Source organism: Podarcis filfolensis (genome assembly GCF_964270895.1).
Source record: "Podarcis filfolensis genome assembly, chromosome: 14".
Lineage (NCBI taxonomy): Eukaryota > Metazoa > Chordata > Lepidosauria > Squamata > Lacertidae > Podarcis > Podarcis filfolensis.
Window position 1 is genome coordinate 38,069,698 of NC_139616.1, and position 23,263 is coordinate 38,092,960.

General features: G+C 46.0%; 1 protein-coding gene across 1 annotated transcript in view; it reads right to left on the reverse strand.

The window, feature by feature from the left end:
• The window catches only part of LOC310748851 (uncharacterized protein), a 102,795-nt gene that overhangs the window by 33,145 nt on the left and 46,387 nt on the right, over window positions 1–23,263 (reverse strand). The window contains exons 26-45 of the mRNA XM_083584842.1: window positions 22,911–23,044; window positions 21,720–21,878; window positions 20,254–20,434; window positions 19,075–19,286; window positions 18,600–18,788; window positions 17,404–17,546; window positions 16,720–16,882; window positions 16,470–16,556; window positions 15,517–15,651; window positions 14,308–14,427; window positions 13,499–13,591; window positions 12,421–12,638; window positions 10,958–11,154; window positions 10,049–10,351; window positions 8,231–8,448; window positions 6,867–7,028; window positions 5,993–6,070; window positions 3,915–4,271; window positions 3,009–3,365; window positions 370–501 (exon numbers count right to left, since the gene is read on the reverse strand). Of these exons, the coding sequence (XP_083440968.1) occupies window positions 370–501; window positions 3,009–3,365; window positions 3,915–4,271; window positions 5,993–6,070; window positions 6,867–7,028; window positions 8,231–8,448; window positions 10,049–10,351; window positions 10,958–11,154; window positions 12,421–12,638; window positions 13,499–13,591; window positions 14,308–14,427; window positions 15,517–15,651; window positions 16,470–16,556; window positions 16,720–16,882; window positions 17,404–17,546; window positions 18,600–18,788; window positions 19,075–19,286; window positions 20,254–20,434; window positions 21,720–21,878; window positions 22,911–23,044 (3,638 nt within the window). The remainder of the gene's footprint in view (window positions 1–369; window positions 502–3,008; window positions 3,366–3,914; window positions 4,272–5,992; window positions 6,071–6,866; window positions 7,029–8,230; window positions 8,449–10,048; window positions 10,352–10,957; window positions 11,155–12,420; window positions 12,639–13,498; window positions 13,592–14,307; window positions 14,428–15,516; window positions 15,652–16,469; window positions 16,557–16,719; window positions 16,883–17,403; window positions 17,547–18,599; window positions 18,789–19,074; window positions 19,287–20,253; window positions 20,435–21,719; window positions 21,879–22,910; window positions 23,045–23,263) is intronic.

The following is a 23,263-nucleotide window of genomic DNA, read 5'->3' on the forward strand; positions in this document are numbered from 1 at the left end:
TGCACATGATGCTAAGACATAGTTTGTTTTAACCATGGCTTGTTCAACAAACTACAAGCCGTCGCACAGATAAGCAAATGAGCCATGGATCTATCCCCACCAAAGGTTCGGCTAGATCTACACAGCTAAAAAACAACAAAAACGCTCCGAAAACACACTGCAAAAAACCATTGTAAAACTCACAATTGAAAATATCACTGAGTTGGGATTTCAGCTCTGGTGTCACATTTATAACGCTGTATTTTGACTAACATAACTGAGTTTTTGATTCGTTGCTCACCTGCCTTGCACCTTGTTAGCTTAGTGTGTGTCTGGGGAGGTACAGCAAATAGAAAAACAATCACTTAACATGTCAACTTGACTACTTACAGCCATTGCTTTTAAAACGAGGAATCCATGTAAACTATTTTCACCTGCAGTAAACAATGCTTGAGAATCCAGGTACGTTTTATTGATTAAAATATGCCCTGACCCATCTATTTTCACCGGGACTCCAAGATCCTGCCATGAAATAAAATATTCAAGTTAACTTCATAAAAAAGAGGGTTTAATAACAGTGTCTTAACATGGCCTGAAGCTGGTTCATGGAGTTTTACTCCACAAGAAGATGGAAGCCAACTACTCTTCCTCCTAAATCTCCAACGGCATGGAATTTATGTGTAAGCGATTCAAAGTGGAACTGTGCACTGTGTCATCATTGGCTGGATTGTGCCTTCCACTTCTCTAAAGAGGGGGAAGAGCCATGGCCTAGTGGTAAGAGCATCTGCATTGCATGCAGAAGGCCCTACCGCCAATCCTTGACATCTCCAGGTAAGGTTGGGAGAACCCCCTGTCTGAAACCCTGAAACTCCCCATTGATGTATAGAGCTAAATAAACCAATGTTCTGGCAATATAAGGCAGCTTCTTATGTCCTGAGGAAGGGTTACAGCTCAGTGGCAAAGCATCTACTTTGCATGCAGAAGGTCCTAGATTCAATCTCCGGTGTCTCCAGGTAATGCTAGGAGACTGCTCAGGAAGACCTGGGAAAGACCTCTTCCTAGGACCCCAGAGCATAGCTGCCAACGTTTCCCTTTTTTAAGGGAAATTCCCTTATTCCGAATAGGATTCCTAGCAAGAAAAGGGGAAAGTTGACAGCTATGCCCCTCAGAACTGCTGCCAGTCCTGGAGAAGATGAGCAAACAGGCTGACCTCATTTAGTCAGCTTCCAAATTCATGCAAAAGACTTAGACTGGCTCTTCCAGGTTTGGAATCTGGCAACATGTCCTCTTTGTCTTTAGAAAGGTCTTTAGGGATTACGGCTTGGATTTGTTCTGTTTTTCATTGTGTGTGTATGCAGATGGAGCATCTTGTCAAAAGGGGACCTCCTTTTCCATGGCAGGCAGTACCTGTATTGCTCTGCAGTTGTTCTCTACTGATCCTTGCCGTTGGAATTGGTTTTCTGCATGAAAAGCCAAATTGGCTTGGAGTTGACGAGAGTTTGACTCAAGGCCTAAGCTAATGTCATGCCTGATCTGTTTTCCCACGATTTACCGACAGCTCATTTTCTTCTGGGATCCCTCTTGGGGTGACAGACCATGTGGCACTTCAGTTTCTAAAGTGACCTTAGCCTGGCACTTGATCCTCACTTCAAAGTGAGGGCGCTCCCTGGCACCCATCTGTCTGAACGGATCCAGTCAACGGTGAGATGCAAAACGCATTTCACAGCCTGTAAAACCCATTTGGAGGCTACTGTATCAGTGTCAAACGTTCTTCTTCCTGGGTACGTCTTGAGGAACAAAAATGATTTCATTTCAAACGCAGGGATCAACAGATTGTAACTCTGTCCCTCTGGCCAAATTTCTCACAGATTTTTTTTAATCTAACAGTGATTATGCAGGTGAGCTGCATCGAGACTCTTAAAAAACAAACTTAAAAGCTGCAGCTTTAAAGGGGGTAAGTTTGATTGGAGAAGTGGCTAGGGCTAGGAGAAAGATGTTATCCTATTTGCATTTAAAGCCAAATCTATCAAATTCATGCTTTCGAGGTATATATATATATATATATATATATATATATCTCGAAAGCATGAATTTGATAGATTTGGCTTTAAATGCAAATAGGATAACATCTTTCTCCTGAATTGTGTATAAAAACCCAACTTTTATTGAACAATGAAAGGAAGAGGAGGAGGAAAAGGTCTTGCCTGTGTACAGATGCTAGCAGATTAAATCACATTTTGAATCTTGATTGATGGTTGTATTTTGGCTATATATGTGTGTGTGTGTGTGTATATATATATATGTGTGTGTGTGTGTGTGTATATATATATATATACACACACACACATATATAGCCAAAATACAACCATCAATCAAGATTCAAAATGTGATTTAATCTGCTAGCATCTGTACACAGGCAAGACCTTTTCCTCCTCCTCTTCCTTTCATTGTTCAATAAAAGTTGGGTTTTTATACACAATTCATAACTTTATAATGGTATTCGCTTCATTTCAAAGCCAATGGCAGGCACACCCATCCCCTGACTGGTTGTCAAGAAGGCAGGCAGGTGGGTCTTGGCTGAGGTCAGACTGAGGTTATTGGGGCCTGAATGGGCCAACCTCCTGCACTGGTACCATCCCTGGCAATCTCCTGTCTCACATCACCATCCACTGTGCTTCTTCAGGGATGGATTAATGCAGTGGTTCTCAACCTGTGGGTCTCCAGATGTTGTTGGACTACAACTCCCATCATCCCTGAGCTCTGGCCTTGCTAGCTAGGGGTGAGGGGAGCTGTAGTTCAACAACATCTGGGGACCCACAGGTTGAGAAAGGCTGGCCTAATGCAATATTTGTAATATACATGTAAATAAAGACCAACACTTGTGCCGTTGAGTGAATGGCAGGGTCTGCCTTTAGGTGTAAGACAGCTCTCTCTTTTTTTAAAGATCAGATTGATTATCTGAAAAATAATCAAGCCAGTTTCTAGAGTGCCATGTTTTGCTTTAGAACCAGAAAGGAACCAGGTACGACCTGCAAAACTGTACAATCTGTTTCCATCTCCAGGGCCCATTCAGTCTGGTTTCGGGGTCTGATTTCTCCTTGTGCTTCAAGCTTGCAGTTTCCGTTGCGCAGCAAGATAAGTCCGTTGAGGACGGAGCCATTTGTCACGGAGAGGTGGAGTGAGTTGTCCGGAGGCAGCCCTAGATCGTAGAGGTAGGGGAAAGAGTGACCCAGCGATCCTTGCACGGTATATTTGTCTACAGAAGACACCTCCAGCTGCACATCAGCTGTTTTGCCATCACACCAGAAGTGTGTTGCTAAACTGACATTGTAGATGTTCATGAGGAACGAACCCCTGGAGACTAGTTTCTGGGGTAACTCCATTTTCTAGGAAAGAGAAAAGACAGGGGAGAGCTCAGATTAGTCTTAACCTATGTAGAATCTATTCTCCAGAGCACGAGTTTCCCAATCTTTTACGCCCCCAGGGAATTTCGTATATTTGAGGGAGTACTTTGGGTGCCACTCTCACTTTTTGCCCCTCTCCCAGATCAGCCTCCCCCTCCCCACAATCAGGAGATAGAAAGAGAGAAACTGTACATGGATGCAAACACTTTGCTCTTCCAAGGGATCTGGTAAAAGTTGGCTCCAGAAGAACTAGTCTGAGCCTTGAAAAGCGCACAAATCTGAAAGAGGAAGTGGGAAAGGGTATAACTCTTCCAACTTCCTCCTTCAACTCTGTACTTTTCAAGAGAGAAAAAGGTAACCAATCTCAACACCCCATGGCAAAAGGGACAGTGAGAGAGCTAGGTAGGTGTGGGTGGGTTTCAAAGACCTCATGGGCACCAAGGGAAGACCTCAAGGGCACCTCAAGGGTGCCCCCAACTCTAGAAAATATGCTCCAACCCATCAGTTGGGGTGGCGATAGTAAATAATCACCTCCAGAAGGTCACATTTATTTAGAAGAATAACTTTCCATTCTGCAGCTGTGACTTCACCCTCTCTATTCACTTCTCCATTGCCTGTTAACTTGCATTTCCCAAAAGTGGCCTCCAGAAGGCCTTTGTACTCGTCCCCTTTCACAGCAGCTGCTTTTATCCTGTTCTCCTGGGCAAGACCCAGAGAGCTGAGGTAAGGCCAGGCGTGCCTGAGGCCGATTTCCAAACTGTGCTGAGGGTTGCAGGCAGCGTGGATACGGAACTGAGCAAAGGTGGCGTTGGAAATGACCTCTCCAACCACGTCGGCTGTGCAGTTGGCAGTCCCCACTGACCCGCTGAGCAAAACTCTCGTCGGGGCCTAAAACAGAGAAGAAGGAGGCTGTCGGCTCGCCGCAACCAGCAGGCCACACTGATCTGGAAAGATGCCCTGTTGCCTTCTGCCGTGCACATTCTAAAAGCGGGGGTGAAATCCGGCCCCCCATGCCCATTGACACGGCCCTTGAAACTAACTCCAGGCAGCACTCCCCCCGCCCCAGCACTCCCTGATATTGACTCCTATTCTAAGTGGTTTTGCCTGCCTGGAGTGTGTCCTTGCACTCTGATCACACCTCTTGCTTGCCTGGATAGAGGATAGAGAGAGGGACGTCTGTGGAACAGGCAGTACAGTGGTACTCTGTACAGTGTGCAGTACAGTGGTACCTCTGGTTAAGAACTTAATTCATGCCGGACGTCCAGTCTTAACCTGAAACTGTTCTTAACCACTTTAGCTAATGGGGCCTCCCGCTGCCACTGCGCCACAGCTGCACGATTTCTGTTCTCATCCTGAAGCAAAGTTCTTAACCCAAGGTAATATTTCTGGGTTAGCAGAGTCTGTAACCTGAAGCATATGTAACCTGAAGCGTATGTAACCTGAGGCACCACTGTACACATGAAGAGGCCCAGCAAAAAAGGCCTTTCATGATCTGGCCAGCAGAAGCTCTGAAGAAGCAAAAGATGCCCTCGTGATCGGGACATGCTTCTTTCTACCTGGAAAGAGGGGCAATGGCTGTGAACGGCGAGGCTCCATGCTGCGCCAGGCCTCCTTCTGAACCGTCCTACACCTGAAAGCCTGCACAGCCCGCTCATCAGTTCCAAGCTCAGGTCCGCTCTGTTCTCCAACTGGGAGACTCCATGTAACCAGTTCCTGGCTGGGAAGCTGGCCTTAGTCCATGCTGGGACACGGTGGCTGAGCAGCTAATCCAGCTCCAGTTTGGGTCCCAAGCAGCCACTGCTACCATTTGCATTGGCTTCCTATCCACAGTGCAGTTAATTTGGGCTCTTACAGAAAACGCATCAAACACCAAAATCCCATTGCTTTGCACCTCTTCTGGCACAGACATTCCTCTCTGTTCCTGATCCTCCCAGTGGTGTAACCACACCCAAGTGATCTCTGGCGAGCTGCTCTGCAGCAGGACTTGCCCACTCACGATGAGGCAGTTTGGACCGCTTTCCATGTCTAGCTTACAAATGAGGCACATTTCCCGGGTTTCACCTGTCACTGCCAGAGAGAACCTCCTGCTGCCTTGGCTTCTAGGGCAACCCCACACTTTGGGGTGCCACTCCACTGCAGCCAGCAAGGAGCCCTCGCATTTTGCTCTCAGTTTAAGCAACCCGAGCCCTCAGTTGCTTGAAGATCTCACGCTGCCTTCATAAATGCATTTATCTGTACCTTAGACCCCTCTTACCTCTGCTGTAAGCATCAAACTGGGGATGTGTGGGTTCGCCAAGGAGACAAACCCACGCCACTTTAACAGGGGTTCTGCTGTCACTTCTAATTCAGAATGAACCCCCCCACCCATCTGTGGTGAGATTAAACACAGTCATACACTTATTACCCTTTGGATTGACGAGTTTTTTAACCTGTAAATTCCCTGGGATGTTGAGTGAGCAGAGATACTTGAAAGTCTGCACCCAGTGGCCGTTCAATTCATATTTATCTCCATGCCTTAAACAACCCCCAATGCTCAGACTCTCTTTCCTGCAGCTGAGCCTCCAGACAGTGCAATGCTGTTGACCAAGCTTTGAGAATGAACCTTGTACCTCCACTGAGTGATTTGCAATCTCTCCGTGACAATGGCCAGAAAGCTGATGAGATGTGGATTCTCCGTCACACTGGACCTGCAGAATATCAGTAAAAAAATAGTAAATTCTCTAATGGCTACAGAAATGTGGAGAATGGAATTTAAGGTTGGAAAAATAAGAAACTGAGAGGACTGATATTGCAGGTCCGCCCATCCCTAGAAAACACACCTACTCATACACAAAACTAAAATGAAATATAATTGCAGCAATGAGATACTTTGTTTTCTTTGTTGCAGCTGAACATTTCACAATGATTGACTTCGGTGTCCGCCCAATACTATTATTTGTCTTGCTGCCTGCTATTTAACCTGAGTCACATAGCTTACAGAACCATTTACAAATCTTACATTCATTCCAATGTAAGGTAAAGGTAAAGGGACCCCTGACCGTTAAGTCCAGTCGCAGATGACTCTGGGGTTGCTTTACTGGCCGAGGGAGCCAGCGTTTGTCCACAAACAGCTTTGGGGTCATGTTGCCTACATGACTAAGCTGCTTCTGGCAAACCAGAGGAGTGCACGGAAATGCTGTTTACCTTCTCGCTGGAGTGGTACCTATTTATCTACTTGTACTTTGAAGTGCTTTCGAACTACTAGGTTGGCAGGAGCAGGGACCGAGCAACGGGAGCTCACCCCGTCGCGGGGATTCAAACCGCCGACCTTCTGATCGGCAAGCCTTAGGCTCTGTGGTTTAGACCACAGCGCTACCCACATTTACAAATCTTACGTTCATTCCAATGTAAGGAAGCGCCAAAACAATGCAAAAGAAGTCATTAATTCAGTATCATTTGAGGACTTAAAACCCCCAAAACAAACCAGCAATGTGGTCAACTAACCCGTACTAATGGTGGAATGGTGTGCATTAGGATTCCCACATCATGGTAAAGGAAAAGGGAAAACCCTGAGGTGCTATTGGTGCCTTGCTTCTCCAATTCAATCTTGAATTCTTCTTCACCAGCCTGGGCTGCCACTCTCATTGCCATCTTCTTGCTGAAATTCTAACCAGAGGGAAAAGGCTGATGTGCAGAGAAGGACCAGACATCTTAGTGGGCAATAATACTATGCTAGACAATACTCAGTCTTTCAGCCACCCCCGTGAAGTCATCTGCTGGCGTTCCAAAAATGGTCACAGAAACTACACATCTTCGTACCCAAAGTGTTTTTGCCTGTCAGGAATGAGTGCATGAACGTTGATCATGCCTCTTGCTTCCCTGGGTGGAGGATAGAGAGGGGTCCCTGAAGAAAGTAGCCTACTGTACCAAAGTAATATTTACATTGGGGCCTCCACCCGCTTTTGCCTCTGGCTCCACCCACCACTGGAATGTGACCCCCAGAAGGGAATGTGGCTCTTGGGCTATTCTAAACAAACTTTAGAACCCCTGTTCTAAAGTCATCGAGTTATGCGCTGTTATGTACTGAGTTGAATAGGATCCAAAATGCAGCAGTCTGATTGGTCCTAGAACAATAGGACCCAGAATGCAGCAGTCGGATTGGTCCTAGAACAATAGGACCCAGAATGCAGCAGTCCGATTGGTCCACAGGAGCCACCCAATCCAGCTCCAGGTGGAAGTGAATCCGCAACCTGATTGGCCTACAGGAGAACCCCGGAATTAGCCAATCACGTGGGGCCCATTGTGTAAATAATGTAAATAAAGCAGACATTCTGGGGGAACTTCCATTCCTCCTCACCACTATGAGCTGAATAAAGAACATGAAATCCACTCTCGACTCTGAGTATATTTCATGCGCTAAGCAAGCAATTGTGTTGGGGACTTTCCAAAAATTCATATTCCAATAATTTGGTCACCCCAATACCCAAAGATAGCAAGGGAAGAAGGAGAAGCCCAATCCCTGGAGGGGAAAGGGGAGTTCATTGCCGCTGTTCTCTGGACAGGTTTAGAAGCCCTCCAGAAGAACTCACTCAATATATCAGAGAAAGGCAGGATGTGAGGAGGCGGGACTTCCTGTCTTTGAGGCAACATTTGGTTTATAAGCAACCCCTCTCCTCTAGCCGTGCAAACAAAAGGCATTTCAGGGGCACATTCCAGCCAGGCAAAAGCCCCCAAGGAGGGCATGGGGCAAATTCAGCCTGGGGAGGGGCATGGCCCAGAAAAGGTCCTGAGGGCCAGAAAGAGAGATCCGGAGGGCCACTTTGGACCAGAGGTTCCCAACCCCCAGTCAACGCCATTGTTCTCCTTACTTGGTAATGGCAGGTAGACTCTATGCTGAAAGGGATCCCATGATTCTTCAGCTCTGGAATGTTGTGGCTGAAATTTGCAATGATCTGGGCTTGAAGGGTTTCTGAGGGCCGCCACTCAGCTCCAGCTGCTGCAGCCATCTTTCTGCTACTGCCTTGCAGCTTCAGAGTTACTGTGTGGTTACTACTGATGTGGCCATACGTGGCCAGGATGCTACTTTCTGTGGGAAGCCGAAGAGAAAGAGGGAGATTAAGCAAAACACATTGGATGCATAGAGACACATATACAGACATGAGTCAGGACCAACGGGTAACTTGCTTTGGGGTTTCGATAGATGATTAGTTGTAAAGGCACATTCTGAGTCTTCAGAAGCTCAGGGGAGGGAAATCCTTTCCTTGTTGAGGGCCACATTTTCTTTGGGGTGAGCTGTCAATGGAAGCATGCTGGTGGGGGGTAGGACTAAAACAAGAGGTGAGAATGGCCCAAGTCAAAAGTGGGTCAGATACCTCTTCTATCTCTCTTTGTCTGCCATTCCCTTTCTGCCTGTTTCCTGCCATAAACCTCAAATTCCCCTAAGGGCCATGCCATGTTCCAACAGGGCAGGGATTCTGAATCATATGGGGAATTCAAATGCTGCCCTCCAGACTCTCCTTAGGCTAACGACCCTTTACTAGCTCTGCTTCACGTTCTCCTTGAGTGTTTTTGCCTTGCTGGAATGGGCCTTTGAACTCTGAAAATGCTACCACCATGCCCTAGACATCATGCCCCTATGTGAAAAACAAGTAAGCTATTGCTATTTTGGTTTTGTCATGCAAGCCTATAGGATTTCAGGAGATTTGTAAGTTCGCAATCACAATCTGGATTCGGACCCAGGGCAGGTTGGAATGGGTCTGGATTGGGTCCAATGCAGATTTACAAATCTGGGCCACAAATTGGATCCAAAAGTTTGTGCGTGTCTGTGAAGAGCCCTGCTAGATGCTACTGCTGCTTCTTTTTCGGAACAGCAAGGAAAGATTTCCTTTGCAGAACTCAAAGCAAGTCAACCCCATTCATTCTTGAATCTGCTCCAAATGCTGTTAATAGAAGCATGAAAGCTCATTCTCCTTGAGAGTGGCTGGCAAGGAATTAAACACTCATTCATATTCAATAGCGCCATTATGCCACTGGAAAACTAGAGAAGACTCTTCAAGGGTAGAGCCTGTACTTTGAAGTTGTAACTAAAAACACACCTGTACTTTAAAGCTGACTTCAGAACTATTATTTCCCCTCCGCTTTGAGGTCTGGGATTTTTATTCACTGAGGTGGCTCCAAGCCAGCTGAAATTATTGGAGTTTTTTAAGAGTCAGTCCCCCCCGCTCCAAACCCACACTGTGAATTAAATTGTACCTTAGAACTGAAAGGCAAGGATCAAAGCAAAGGTATAATGTAAAAAGCAGGCATTGTGGAAACATGGAAACAGCTCATTTCCCCTACACTTGCTTTTTTAAAAAAGTTGTTTTAAAGGAAACTGAACATAAAGATGGGTCCTTATGAGAGATTCAGGCACTTGCACTTCAAATTCAGTGTCTTAAAAGTGGGATGTTGTTTCATTCTTTCTCTCAAAGAATCCTGGGAACTCTCGTTTACCCTTCACAGAGTTATAATTCCCAACAACCCTTAAGAAACAACAGCGCCCAAAATGGAAGGAGATAGAAATTTAGTAGGCTGTTTGGAGAAGTGCAGGCAGTCGCAGAGTACTTCTCAAAGAAAAGGAGCTCCTCTTTCCAAATGGCATTCTATTGATCCCGAGAAACAGCCCAGTATTGGGTTGCATTTCATACCTGTGGTATAGAAATTACTGATGTTGTGGGCGGGCATCCCTGAGGCTCCAAGATGCTCCAGAATGATGATATTTGAGATATTAAGATGGAGAGCTCTTGTGTCCACCTGGATACTGGCCAAACCCCTCTGAATTCCTCTTCTGAGCTCGAGTTGCCCTCGGAGCTTTGCGTCTCTTGGGAAAGCCCTGCTACCATTCTGAGTCACAGCCACTGCGATGTTATGAAAGCTCTCGTTTCCAAGCACGTTTCTGTTCCGGATGTGCGCTCCAAACACTGACTGGTTAACCATGATGTTCATGATGCCTGTTAGACAGAAGGAAGGCTTCGGTCCAGTATATCTGAAGGAGCGTCTCCACCCCCATCGTTCTGCCCGGACACCAAGGTCCAGCTTCGAGGGCCTTCTGGCAGTTCCTTCACTGCGAGAAGTGAAATTACAGGGAACCAGGCAGAGGGCCTTCTCGGTAGTGGCACTCGCCCTGTGGAACGCCCTTCCACCAGACGTCAAAGGGAACAACAACCACCAGACTTTTAGAAGACATCTGAAGGCAGCCCTGTTTAGGGAAGCTTTTAATGTTTGATGCATTACTGTATTTTGATATTTTGTTGGAAGATGCTCAGAGTGGCTGAGGAAACCCAGCCAGATGGGTGGGGTATAAATAATAAATTGTTGTTGTTGTTCCCAAAATGAATACTTACAGCCACATAGACAGTCTGGCCAAGGCTACTTGATCCAGAATGTGACCTGATTCCCCACCCTGTCTTGGATGATGACATCCATTGGTCTCTTTGCCTGCACCAGAACAGGACTCTGACTGCAGCCTATCTTGGACCTCAGTCAAGGCCAGACAATGCCCTACCTGCTCAAGAAGGATATGAATGCTTGTTTTGAACCTTGCAGTAAAGCAATACCTTCACGGATGTTGTTTTTGTGCTTGAGAGAGCCATCCAGGGAAAGGTCCTGGGGTATGACGTGCTTTAAGCTGAGAACATTGTGCCGGAAACTGCCATGGAGGGTCAGCACCAGACCCCCTTTCTGCTCCTTGGATCCCACAACGCCCAGGTGAAAGGCATTGTGATTCAGCTTCACTGCAGAAGACAGCATAGCTCTGGAGGCAAGAAGGAAGGCAATGCAAGCAGTCAGTAGACATAGCCATGCAAGGACAGCTCAGTGATCTTCACTGCTGAACCACGGCTACCTACAGCAGGGATGGGGAATCTGTGGCCTTTGTAAAAGCAAGTGGATGGTGGGAGGGCAGTTGCACTACATGCAGCAGAAGCATGTAACTGGCAAACTGGTTTAATAAGTCAAGGTTCTTGGCTTATCATGACATATACAGAGCCCGCTGGATCAGGTCAATGGCCCATTTAGTTCAGCATCGTGTTCTCACAGTGACCAGCCAGATGCCCACATGGTGCCTGCAAGCAGGATCTGAGCACAAAAGCACACTCCCCATGTGTGATTCCCAGCAGCTGGTATTCCAGGAGCTACCGCCTCCAACCCTGGAGGTACAGCATAGCCATTGTGAGCCAGTAGCCACCAACAACTTCATCCTCCATGCATTTGTCTAAGCCTATTTTTAAGCCACCCAAGTTGGTGGCCCTCACCAGTGGTGTAACGTGGGTTGCAAGCACCTGGAGCCAGGGGTGGGTGGGAGGGAAATGGACAGAGTATGCATGTGCTTTCAACTGGCTAAGGCGTCACCCAGGAAATGATAGCCGTAAAGTTAAGAAAAGAGTTGTTGCGTTGTCAGGAGAGGCTACTTCCTGGTTTGCATAAGGAAGCCATTTTCAATGGATCCCAGTGACGGAAGCATGCAGCTGTATTGAGGTAGCACCGGGTGTCGAAATTTTGCACCCCTAACAAATTTTGCATCTGGGGCAAGCACCCCTGTCACCCCCATGCTATGCCACTGGCCCTCACTACCTCTTGTGGGAGTAAAATCCATAGTTTTAACTTGTAGCCACGAGCCATGTAAAGAGGTACTGTCCTCTGTCTTGGGCTTGGCATTCCATAGCTGTGGGGCCACGAGAGAAGAGGCCTTGTCCTGTTCCCCATCAACCTTCCAGCTCTTACTGGCAGGCCAGAGAGCAGATTCAGAGCTGAATAATCTGAGCTCAGGTATAGAACCTATTCTGAGTGCCAAGGCTCAACCCTTAACAGGTGGAACAGAACATCCCCTGAGTACATGCAGTGTAATTTCCCAGTGGGGCTCCATAGTTTTGTTATATATTGAACATCACACCTGATTATCTTATTAGTTTGCTTTGAACCCTATTTTGAGTTGTGCCCCCTTATTTATTGTATAACTGGTGATGATATTTGGCTACAAAATAAAGGTTTGGGCTACAGCCCCAGTTGCTGCTTTCTTTACCTAGTTGACGACATCTTGCCATTGAACTGCAGCCACAAATATCTGAACTGCGTCAGAATTGCCTGTCTTAGGAGAGCGCTCACTCTGATGTTTCCGGCATCCTTCCTCATCTCACCATTGAAGTCCGCCTCCAGCAACACAAGTTCCTTTCTGCCGGAGTGAAGGCAAAAGGATCCATTGAGACCATTCCTGCTGTATCGGTTTGTGGTGGCGTGGGCCTAAGGGCAGGAAAACAAAACAAAACAAGCAATCCATGGGTCACCTGGGATGCAGCTCGACCAAGGATAAGTCCTGTCCTCCCCCCCCCCAAATCTCAAAACCAAATCTGTCATTTTTTTGTTTCCCTCAGTTTCTCTTGTTTCCCAAACTTACATACCATTCTCCATATTTTCACATCAGCTTGCAATTTTAAAAAGAAACACTTCATTGAAATTCATCAGCATTTTAGTGTGAATTTTCCCCAATACAGACATTTTAATTGCAATTTTACCCAACATTCAGGCAGCGGGCAGGTTGAGATCTAGTATTCATACCCTACAGGTGGATAGATTTCTGTGGAACATAAGGAGAAACGTCTTGAAGCTAAGAGCAGTTCAGTGGAGCCAGCTAGGTGGAATGGGGTGGTGCATCCCATTTTGCCACCTGAGGTAAAATGGAACAGTGCTGCCCCCCATTAAAGCCTCCCTTGTCTGGGTCATGTGACAGTGCCCTTGAAGCAGCAGTGGCAGGTTCCAGTGAGATCGTGCAATATCTGACTGGAAGCCAGTGGCAGGGCAGGTGGGGACACCACTTCTCAGGGTTCTGCTGCCCAAGGCGGCTTCCTCAGCCCACCTCATGGGCAGGCTGGCTCTGAGCAGGAGGTGAGACAAGATGGCCTCCAAGCCGCTCTCATTCTGCGATTCTTAGGATTCTGTGTCTTCGTCTTCACCCCAGATCAGAATCTGAGCTGGAGAAAACTCTGAAGATTGACAACTCCAGCAACTATCACATCATTTCAGCAAAGCAAAAGGTAGGGGGAAAGAAAGGAGAAGACTGAACGTAAATTGCTGCTGCTGTCGGGGAATATGAATTTTGGTACCTGAAAACTTGGAGGAAAGTTTGATTGATTCAAGTGAGAAAGTTGTGAATAAATTCCAAACCCAGTCTTGGTTCCATTCAGCCAAGCTGTAAACTGTTGATACAGAAAAGAGGGGTACATTCAGACACGGGGAATAGTTAGCTTTCTTGATTATACTTCTACCACTTCCGTCCCATTTTCTAAATCTCCTTTCGTGCTGCAGTATCTGTTGGGTTATGGAGTTGTGGCTTTCTGACTGATATACTGGCACATCATGCTGAATTTCATTGACACCAGTGGGCATGATGTGACGTGGCAATGGACATCGTTGGACAACATTGTTGCTCCCCCTTTCAGCACATGCGTGCTTCTGTTCCTCCATGAGAACCTCGCCCTTGGGTTAATAGAAGGTTCCAACCATGGATAGTATTGGCTGCAATCATAATTACAGAGGGTAGGTTAAAATGGACAAATGTCTACATTGCAATGACTTGGAAAAATGTCTGCTTGGAGACAGTTTCTGCCAATATTTGTTTGCCCACACCTCCCAGTGCATTTTCCTCTCTCTTTCCTAGTGTCTGTGATTTTTTAAAAAAGTGGATTTGTTGCGCTACAATGACTAAGTGCTTCAATCCACGCGGATTGTGCTTGAATCTCTCCTGCCTTTCTCAACATTGGGTGCCCAGATGATCTCCCATCATTCCTGACCACTTCCTATGCTGGCTAGGAATGATAGGAGTTGTCGTCAAACAACATCTAGGGACCCAAGGCTGAGAAAGTCTGGTCTAGAGGTCCTCTTAGTTGCATAAAAGATTAGTACGAAAACTGACCTGCGAAGTATCCTGCTGGTTGATAGTAGCTGTTATTGTCACACCGGTTGCAAAATCAGCCAGCCTGGCTTCTCTTGAAAAGAGCTCCCCCCTCATAGCAACCGACTGTGGAAACTTGAGCTAGTAGGAAGGAAACCCAACAAGTTATCCCTTTCTTCAGATTAACAGAAGATGTTCTGACTCATCTTGCATGACTACTGCAGACCACAAGATAGCCCCCCCCCCCAAGTTCCCCATTTGGAAGCCGTGGTTAAAGTTAAAGAGGTTAAAGTTTGTATTCCAGGCAAGTAGTTTGGCTACACATGCATCGCGACAAAGAGAGGACACAGATTTACATGGGAATTTGCATATGCTAATTCATATGTATGGATGCTCGTTTGAGAGATATGGGCTGTATTAAATTCTCAGAGCACATCATTGAACTGAATGAACATTACTATTAATTTCTGTGGGTCTACTCTGAGTAGGATAAGCACCACCTTCAACCTAAATACTATCATTTAAGTGGAAATGCATCTCACTCTAACGGAGAAGACTGTGACTGGACGAGCCTTGCTCAGACTGCTGTACAAGTGCTAACTCTTGGATTGGTGGCTTCAAAGCCTCTCCTGCTCTCCCTTCTCAGGTTTCCTTCATAGTTAAACTGGGCTTGAACCAGACAACCCTTCAAATGGAGGCCTGACAACTGTAAAGAAGGACACACAGCCACCCTATAGACATGTCCTAATGCAGACACAGCACCATGGTCCTCTATGCTCATGGAAGCTCCACGGATATCACTGGGGTCTGAACAACGGGGATTGCAAGATCTGCTTCTGCACTGTAGTTGCACATAATACAATATGCTGGTGGTTGACTGGATGATAGCAGTCTTGGCCAACCTATTGCCTTCCAGATGTTTTGGACTAAGCCACCATCAGCCCCAGTCGGGTGCTGTAGAGAGCTGTAGTTCAAAACATCTGGATTTTAGATTGGCAAGCAGAAGCTGGTTTTTAATTTAATTAAATTATTAAATTTATATCCTGTCCATCCTTCCATAGAAGCCCACAGCTGGATATTTTTTTTTAAAAAACCCAGTTATCCTGATGAGAATAGAAAGAAATGAAACACAGCGAGCAACCTATACATTATTTGCCAAAACCCTCAGAAGTTAAGTGGGATGGAGACAGATAAAGAGAAGGTGGTGCCTCTTCTCTAAAAGGTAAGTACCTGGAATGCATGTGTCATATCCATTTGTACCAGGTGTTGGGAATCAGCCATGCTAGATTGGTTCTGGTATTTGCCCAGGAAGCTGAGAGCCTCTTTCCTGTTGACCTTTAGGGTCACTTCGATCTCCTGTTTCACCTGTGGGTTGATATAATGAGTATTTAAAAGTGCCAGATCAACAAAGCAGCACCTTTGTCTAAATATGGAGAGACTGTCTACAGATCTAACGTACAGAGACCATAACTTTGGTTAGGAGGACTGGCAGCAGGATTTGGCAAGCAAGTGAGCAATGGCCAAACTGAGGACAGGAAGCAGCAGCATCTACTTCCTGCGAGCTCTCTGGATAGTTGTGCTAGTAGAGCGAAGGGTGGTGAGAAGGTCTTCAAACCACTCTCAGCACCCTTAACAGACTACTGTTCCCATGATTCTTTGGGGGAAACCACAACTCTTTAAAGTGGTATAAAGGTAAAGGGACCCGTGACCATTAGGTCCAGTCGTGGCTGACTCTGGGGTTGTGGCGCTCATCTCACTTTACTGGCCGAGGGAGCCGGCGTACAGCTTCCGGGTCATGTGGCCAGCATGACTAAGCCACTTCTGGCGAACCAGAGCAGCTCACAGAAACGGTGTTTAGCTTCCCGCCGGAGCGGTACCTATTTATCTACTTGCACTTTGACGTGCTTTCGAACTGCTAGGTTGGCAGGAGCAGGGACCGAGAAACGGGAGCTCACCCCGTCGCGGGGATTCAAACCACCAACCTTCTGAATGGCAAGTCCTAGGCTCTGTACTTTAATCCACAGCGCCACCAGCATCCACTTAAAGTGGTATATAAGTGCTTTAAATGTACAGTGTGGACATGGACATAAAACCAGGGTTGTAGCCAGAATGTCTTCATAATCTCCCCTGAGGCGACTTTATGCATTGTGAATCATTCCCTCAATCTCATCAAACTTACTTACACAGCTGAGATTTCGTGTTATGGCGCAAACTTCTATATTTTTGGGGAAGAAGTTGCTGTTGTATGGATGCGTCAATCCAGCACAAACCTGGAGATGGGTGCAGGGTTGGGAAGAAGACCAAAAAAACAAAACAAAAACCAAAAAACTTTACACAGATGCGTAGCTTATTTCATGGCTGCTTTGCTATTGAAAAGGGAGGTGGGGGTGGGGGTGGGCTGGTCAGGCAGATGGTTTTGTAAATTTCACTCACATGCGGATTTTCAGCTTGGTAGCTGAGTGTGAGAGTTTGAACAGACTCTTCAAGTTCGTTGATCAAAACTTTTGTTTCCAAGAAATAATGCTTCTCCTTTTTGTTCAGAGTGAAGGTTTCTTGGAGGAGAAAGCTTTGCGGGATGGGCAGTTTAAACGGGTGCCTGGGATGTAAATAAAATAAGTAAGGAACTTTCAGTTGAAACACAGAAGATGGGAAACCTCACCCTGAATTTCCTTCGGCTCAAGCTGCTACAATGCAATAACGCCCTATGTAAATATTACAGTGCTTCCCAGTAAATATATTATCATGTCACATTAGTTCAGTTAATAAAGTGCACCATTGTCTAATCTGGATTATTTTAACAGTAGCACAACCTTCTGGTTGCCTCTAAACCAGTGCTTAGAATTGCAAGGGAAGAGGGCAAAGAAAGTCAGGATAGGGTTGTCCAAACGAAGAAAGCTTTTAGCAGACACCAAAGACATTACACTTAAAGCATCTGCCTAATATAAATGAGCAGGGAGTTCCAGAGAGCAGGTGCTGTCTCACTGAAGGAGCAATTCCTTGCAAGTATATATTTGCATTGACGTTTACTGTGTTGATTGAGAGAGGTGAAATATCTCTTTGTTTTCTTTACCCAAATGGAGAATATGAATGGAGCAGGATGGGTGGGAATTAAAGTACCTGAACAGGACAGTCCCACGTTTTTGGTAGAGCATTTTCTCCTTCTTGACTTCTTCTATCTGTGCCTCAAACTGCAGCACAAGCGGTGGTGGGGTCTTGTGATCTGTCCACAAAACCTGCACAGAAATGTTTGCCTTCCTAGGCTGTGACCAAGAAATCAAATTCAGGCACAGGCACAGAATTGGCGGGTGGAAGAGAGAAAAGTATGCATAAAATGCTGCAAAAAGTGGGCAGTAAAATGCCACTTCGAACCCACAAAGTTTTTGAACATGCAATTAAACATAGGAATACAATTACAAAAAATATAATGACACAGCGCTCGTCTATCCATAATGATCCCTGTACATCAAACTCATGTGACAAACAATAACTACAGAGGATTGGGGTTCTGGCACATTGCCATTTTGCTTCAGGCAGCGAAACAGGATAGCCCATCCGTGATAGAAAGTTGGCAACCACATATGTTGTTAGGGCATCCTCTGGATCTCAGATTAAGGATGTCAGCTATCCAGACCACCAGGATAATCCAAGCGCGTCCCCATCTGCACTACACATGCAAGGCACTAGGATACCACTTTAAACAGCCATGGTTTCCCCCAAAGAATCCTGGGAACTGTAGTTTATTAAGGAGTTCTCCCAGACCTAGAATTTCTAGAGTGCTTTAACGGTCAGTTCCTCTTCCCAGGGAACTGTGGAATTGCAGCTCTCTGAGGGGAATAGGGGTCTCCTAATAATTCTCAGCGCCCATAGCAAATTAGGATTCGCCTGCATTTTAGTGTGCATTTCTATTCACACATAAACTTTGTATGCAATTTTGCCAAATACACTCCTTTGTGTTATGCAAACTGCCCCTTACAATGCATTTGAATGCTATTTTCGCTCACATGAATAACTATGCACACTTTTTATATGCATTATTTAACTGGAGAACACCACAAAATTCAGAGATGTGTGAATTTTGAAGGATGGCTGTGTTTCGCTTTGCACATTGCTTTGGGCAATGCGAATATGGTAGATTCACATTGAAATGAAAGCCATTCCCCCCCCCCATCCTTATGGGAAAGGAAGACAAATTTCAAACCACAGCTTTATCTACACCATACATAATTTTTTGCCCATCTGTCATGTCTCTTATTCCTGTCCTAGACAAAAATGCCCCAATAACAGTAAACAGCCTATAGCTCTGACCATCTTACCACCTCCAGGTGAAAGTAAGTCATCGTCATGTTGAGTTCTTGCTTTGCAGACTTTATACAGAAATGGAGAAACTTTGTCTTTTCGTTGTTTTCTAGGCAAATCTCATTCTTTATGTGCTGGTTCCACAGAGACACCACTTCACTTTGGCTGTGCAGAAACCCACTTGCAAAGTAGTTGACTGTAGATGCCTGAAAATTTAGAGTGATGGTTCTGGGTTCTTCTAAGGTTTCTTCTACTATAGTACAAACAACAGATTGCTGCATTGCAGGCAGTTGGTCTCGATGACCCTCGTGATCCCTTCTAACTCTACAGTTCAATGATTCTACCATATCTGATATTTATGACCTATGGACCAAATAAACTAAACTGCTGCTAGGACAATCCCATTTCCAACCTCTCATGGCTATGGAATACAAACATCAGCAGATGATGAAAAAGCATTAGGACAAAGGCAGGGTTGACATGGGAACTAACCTGCAAGTAGGTGGCGGTTGGCGTGTGGATCAGAATTCTCCCTTCCTTCTTGTCATCTCTGTCCTTGCAGAAGACCTCCACAAGTAGGCCCTTGACCACAAAGGCCTTCCCAGCAGTTAATTCAATGGTTGCTAAATAAGCCGAATGCTGGGGCTGGTGTAGCTTGTGAGCGGCAAACAGGTACAGCCAGGGTGTGTCCATGTTGAATGTACCTTACAAAGAATGGAAAGCTGCATCTGTTAATGCTATTCAGTTCTGATCAACGGTGTCTAGCTATCAGGCCATCACAAAATGCTTATCAGTGTGAAAGTAACATCAACAGGAGTTAACTCAGGCTCAAATAAAACTGCAACATAAACCTAAACGGCCAATTTCCCCTAGTAGTTCACTACCTGTCCTTTGAAAAAAAGAATGATTGTTCCTCATTTAATAAATGTTTAGTTGTACAGTGCTACCTTGGGTTAATAACTTAATTCGTTCCGGAGGTCTGTACTTAACCTGAAACTGTTCTTAACCTGAAGCACCACTTTAGCTAATGGGGCCTCCTGCTGCTGCCGCTGCGCTGCCGCTGCACGATTTCTGTTCTCATCCTGAAGCAAAGTTCTTAACCCGAGGTACTATTTCTGGGTTAGTGGAGTCTGTAACCTGAAGCATATGTAACCTGAAGCGTATGTAACCCGAGGTACCACAGTATCTGTTGCTGAGTCCCCTCTGAACAGGTCTCACCTTTACCTGCCCTACAACTTACATCTTATAGGATGTCAGGTTTAGGGCAGATGAGCATGGCTTGTCTGAGATGGAGTTGTGACCTGGGGAGATCACTTTGGTGCTGCTAATGCAGTTTTTTTTACTTCATCACTGCAGGCACACTCCACTGTCTCTTCAGAAGACGAATGCCAACTTCTCTCTCTCTCTCTCTCTCTCTCTCTCTCTCTCTCTCTCTCCTCTCTCTCTCTCTCTGTGTGTGTGTGTGTGTGTGTGTGTGTCTACACAGAATATATACTTTCTTCAAATGTTCAGAAGCGGCTGCTTTTCTGTTCAGAGCATGCAGAGTATGTTTGCCAGTGCCTTTGTTATTATTGTGAGCCGATTCCAACATCTGTTGTTGGAAAAGCAGACTACAAATATTAAAACCAAATATGAAAACAAGCCTTGTGTGGTGTGTGTGTTTGTGCATACCTTCCCATTTCTTCAGAGAATGCCTTGATGTCTCTTTCCACTGCAGCCCCACCACAAAAGGGATGCGGTTGTTATAGTGCACTTTGAAGTGGGTGCTTATTTCCATAGAACTCTGTATGGAACAGGAGTGCTGGAGCTGAGTTCTGTAATCCACTTGCTTTTCGGGCACTTGAATGGTGAACTGGGGGACAAAAAAAAAGGGGGCTGCATTTCATACGGCAGAAGAGAGACTACCGGCAGCTCAAAGTAAAGCTGCGTGCTCATGGTATACACAATACCGGTGAGCTGGGTGGCATTGTTTATCTGGCTTCTCAATGCTGATTACCAAGAGCCAGCCAGGCACTCCCAGGGACATTCCTGCACTGTGCCAAGCTCCCCACTGCCTCGCCACCACTGGCAGTGACGGTTTGCATGGGGAGCCAGGAGAGCCACGCTGCCCCTTGCCGTGCCCATGCCAGCATGGTCTACTGGCAGCAAAGGTGCCATCTTCTAAAAAACATTAAGGGGACCCAACATGATATCCTGACATCACATGTGCAATGTCCTGGCAATGTCCTGAGCAATGGTGGTGGTGGTGGTGGGGTGTCAGGGAACTGGCATCGGAGCGCAGAGCGGAGGTAGGGCTCTCCGATGATGCAGGAGAAGGGACCAGCAGGGAGAGGGAGAATACTTCCATTGGGGAAGGAAATAAGCGTGACACCAGGAAAGAAGGGGAGGAGGAAAGGTCTTCGGAGAGAGGGCTCCAAGACCCTTCCACAGGGTCCAGCGGGGAGAGCCCAGGACCTCCGCTGGCCACGCCCACTCTGCGCAGGAGACTTCCGCGCAGAGAGGCGAGGAGGAGACTTGGCGTCAAACAGCTTTTATGTTGGAAGAAGTTTAGGGAACGCCCACTGACGGATTCTGCCAGTGACTGAGACAGTCGCCCTGTAAGGGCTGTCAAATCAGGGAAAGGTTTAGCTACCCCAACAGCTGGGAGCAGTTCGGAATTTACCCACAAGCAACCCCAATTCCCATTACATGGGGGTTGCACTAAAAAAACATTGAGGAGACCCAAAGAGCCTCGGCCCTCAGAATTTGTGCACATGTCTGGGAGACCCTCCATATTCCCTTCCCAGAGCTACAATTCCCAGTTACCTGGGAAGAGGGCTTGACTGTTAAACTACTCTGAATATTGTAGTTCTGCGAGGGAAATAGGGCGGTCTCCTAACAATGCTTAGCACCCTTAACAAACGCCAGCTCCCAACCTCCCAGGACTCTTTGGGGGTAGCCATGACTGTTCAAAGTGAGATAACAGTGGTTGAAACATATGGTGTGGGTGCGAGCTTCGAAGAGAGTATCTGAACAAGAGGACTTATTTCCCACCAGCTACAGAGACTTCTCCATCATCTTTATAGGTTTTCACTGAGCTGCAATTCCTTAGTCCACCATCTCAACTGCTGCACCACCACTGGGTCTTTTACTTTTACCTCCATGAAATAGCTAGTCAGAGCTGGACGAGAACTATTTGTAAATGTCTGGCTGACTATCACTCGCCGCTTGTTGTTGATTTCGTCCCAGTGTTTTCCATAGTTCAACTCTAGTCGGGAATGCAGGCGAGAGACAGTTTCTTCGTGACGTAGATCGACCTGTGGAAAAGCAACTCGGGTTTTATAATTGGTACTAAATAATTACTACATTCCTTATAGCAGCCCACTCGTGTCCTCAAATCTTCAGCGGTGACGGGCTTCTCAATCATGCACTGCCAGGAATGGACAGAGGAATCTAAATCAGCCCTGTTTCATTCAGACTGGTGTTCAAATCCTAGCATTCATTCCACCCTGTTTTGTGCAGATATTTTTGAAAGAATGCACAAAAAGTTCGCATTTAAGCTGTATATTTTATTATGTGCATTAATGCACACATTTCTCCCAAAATTCCTATTTTGCCATGCTTTTCAGTGCTTTGTTTTTATAACACACATTTAAACCATAAAATACCCATTCTGTATACCGAAGCTGCATTGAAATATCTGGCTGATGGGGAATTGCGTTGTGATCTGCAAGCTAGTGCGGGACAGTCAAATTGGAATGGTCTGCCACAAAAAGCAGACTGAACAAATTTCACCTCCATCCCCAACCTTAACAGCTACCCATAGCTGGGGGGTGCTCATTGTGAAGTGACCTGTACTGTCACATCTCTTACACAATGCCCGCATCCTAACCTAGAACTAACTCTACCCCACTTTTCAGCATCAGGTAAAAGCAGATCTCTATGGCAGCTGCTAAGTTGTAGAATTCCCTTCCCACAAGAGTGCATCTTGCGTCTTCATTATTTAGTTTCCATGAGGAAGAAATCTGGATTCAGCACCACTGCTCATGATTCATAATTGTTCTGGTAAATCAGGGGTCAGCAAACTTGTTCAGCAGGGGGTCAGTCTACTGTCCCATAGACTTTGTGGGGGGCTGGACTATATATTTTTTTGGGGGGGGAATTAACGAATTCCTATGCCCCACAAATAACCCAGAGATGCATTTTAAATAAAAGGACACATTCTACTCATGTAAAAACATGCTGATTGCTGGACCATCTGTGGACCAGATTTAGAAGGCGATTGGGCCGGATCCAGCCCCCGGGCCTTAGTTTGCCTACCCATGCAGTAAATGAACTAAATGCTTTACCTTGTGGTTGTAGGCTAGAATCTGAGTGCAATAGAATTCATGTTCCAAATCTAGCCGGTAGGCATCCTTTGGGACATTCTCCACTTTCAACTTCTGGCCCGTGGTACATTCATGCTGAAGGCTTTTTGCAGCTCCTGCTCCAGGTAAAACACAAATGTACATACAGAAATATTTACTAAATGACATTATTCTGTTTTCACAGCACTCAGGCACAGTCACTGCTAATAGGGAAGGCAGATCTACGCTCACACCTCATGAGGGATGTGTGACTCTGTCCATTCTGATTTCTTACAGCTTCTCATGTTTCCAGTCTTAAGTTCAGTCCTCCACATAGGTTTGTGAAAATTTATCAC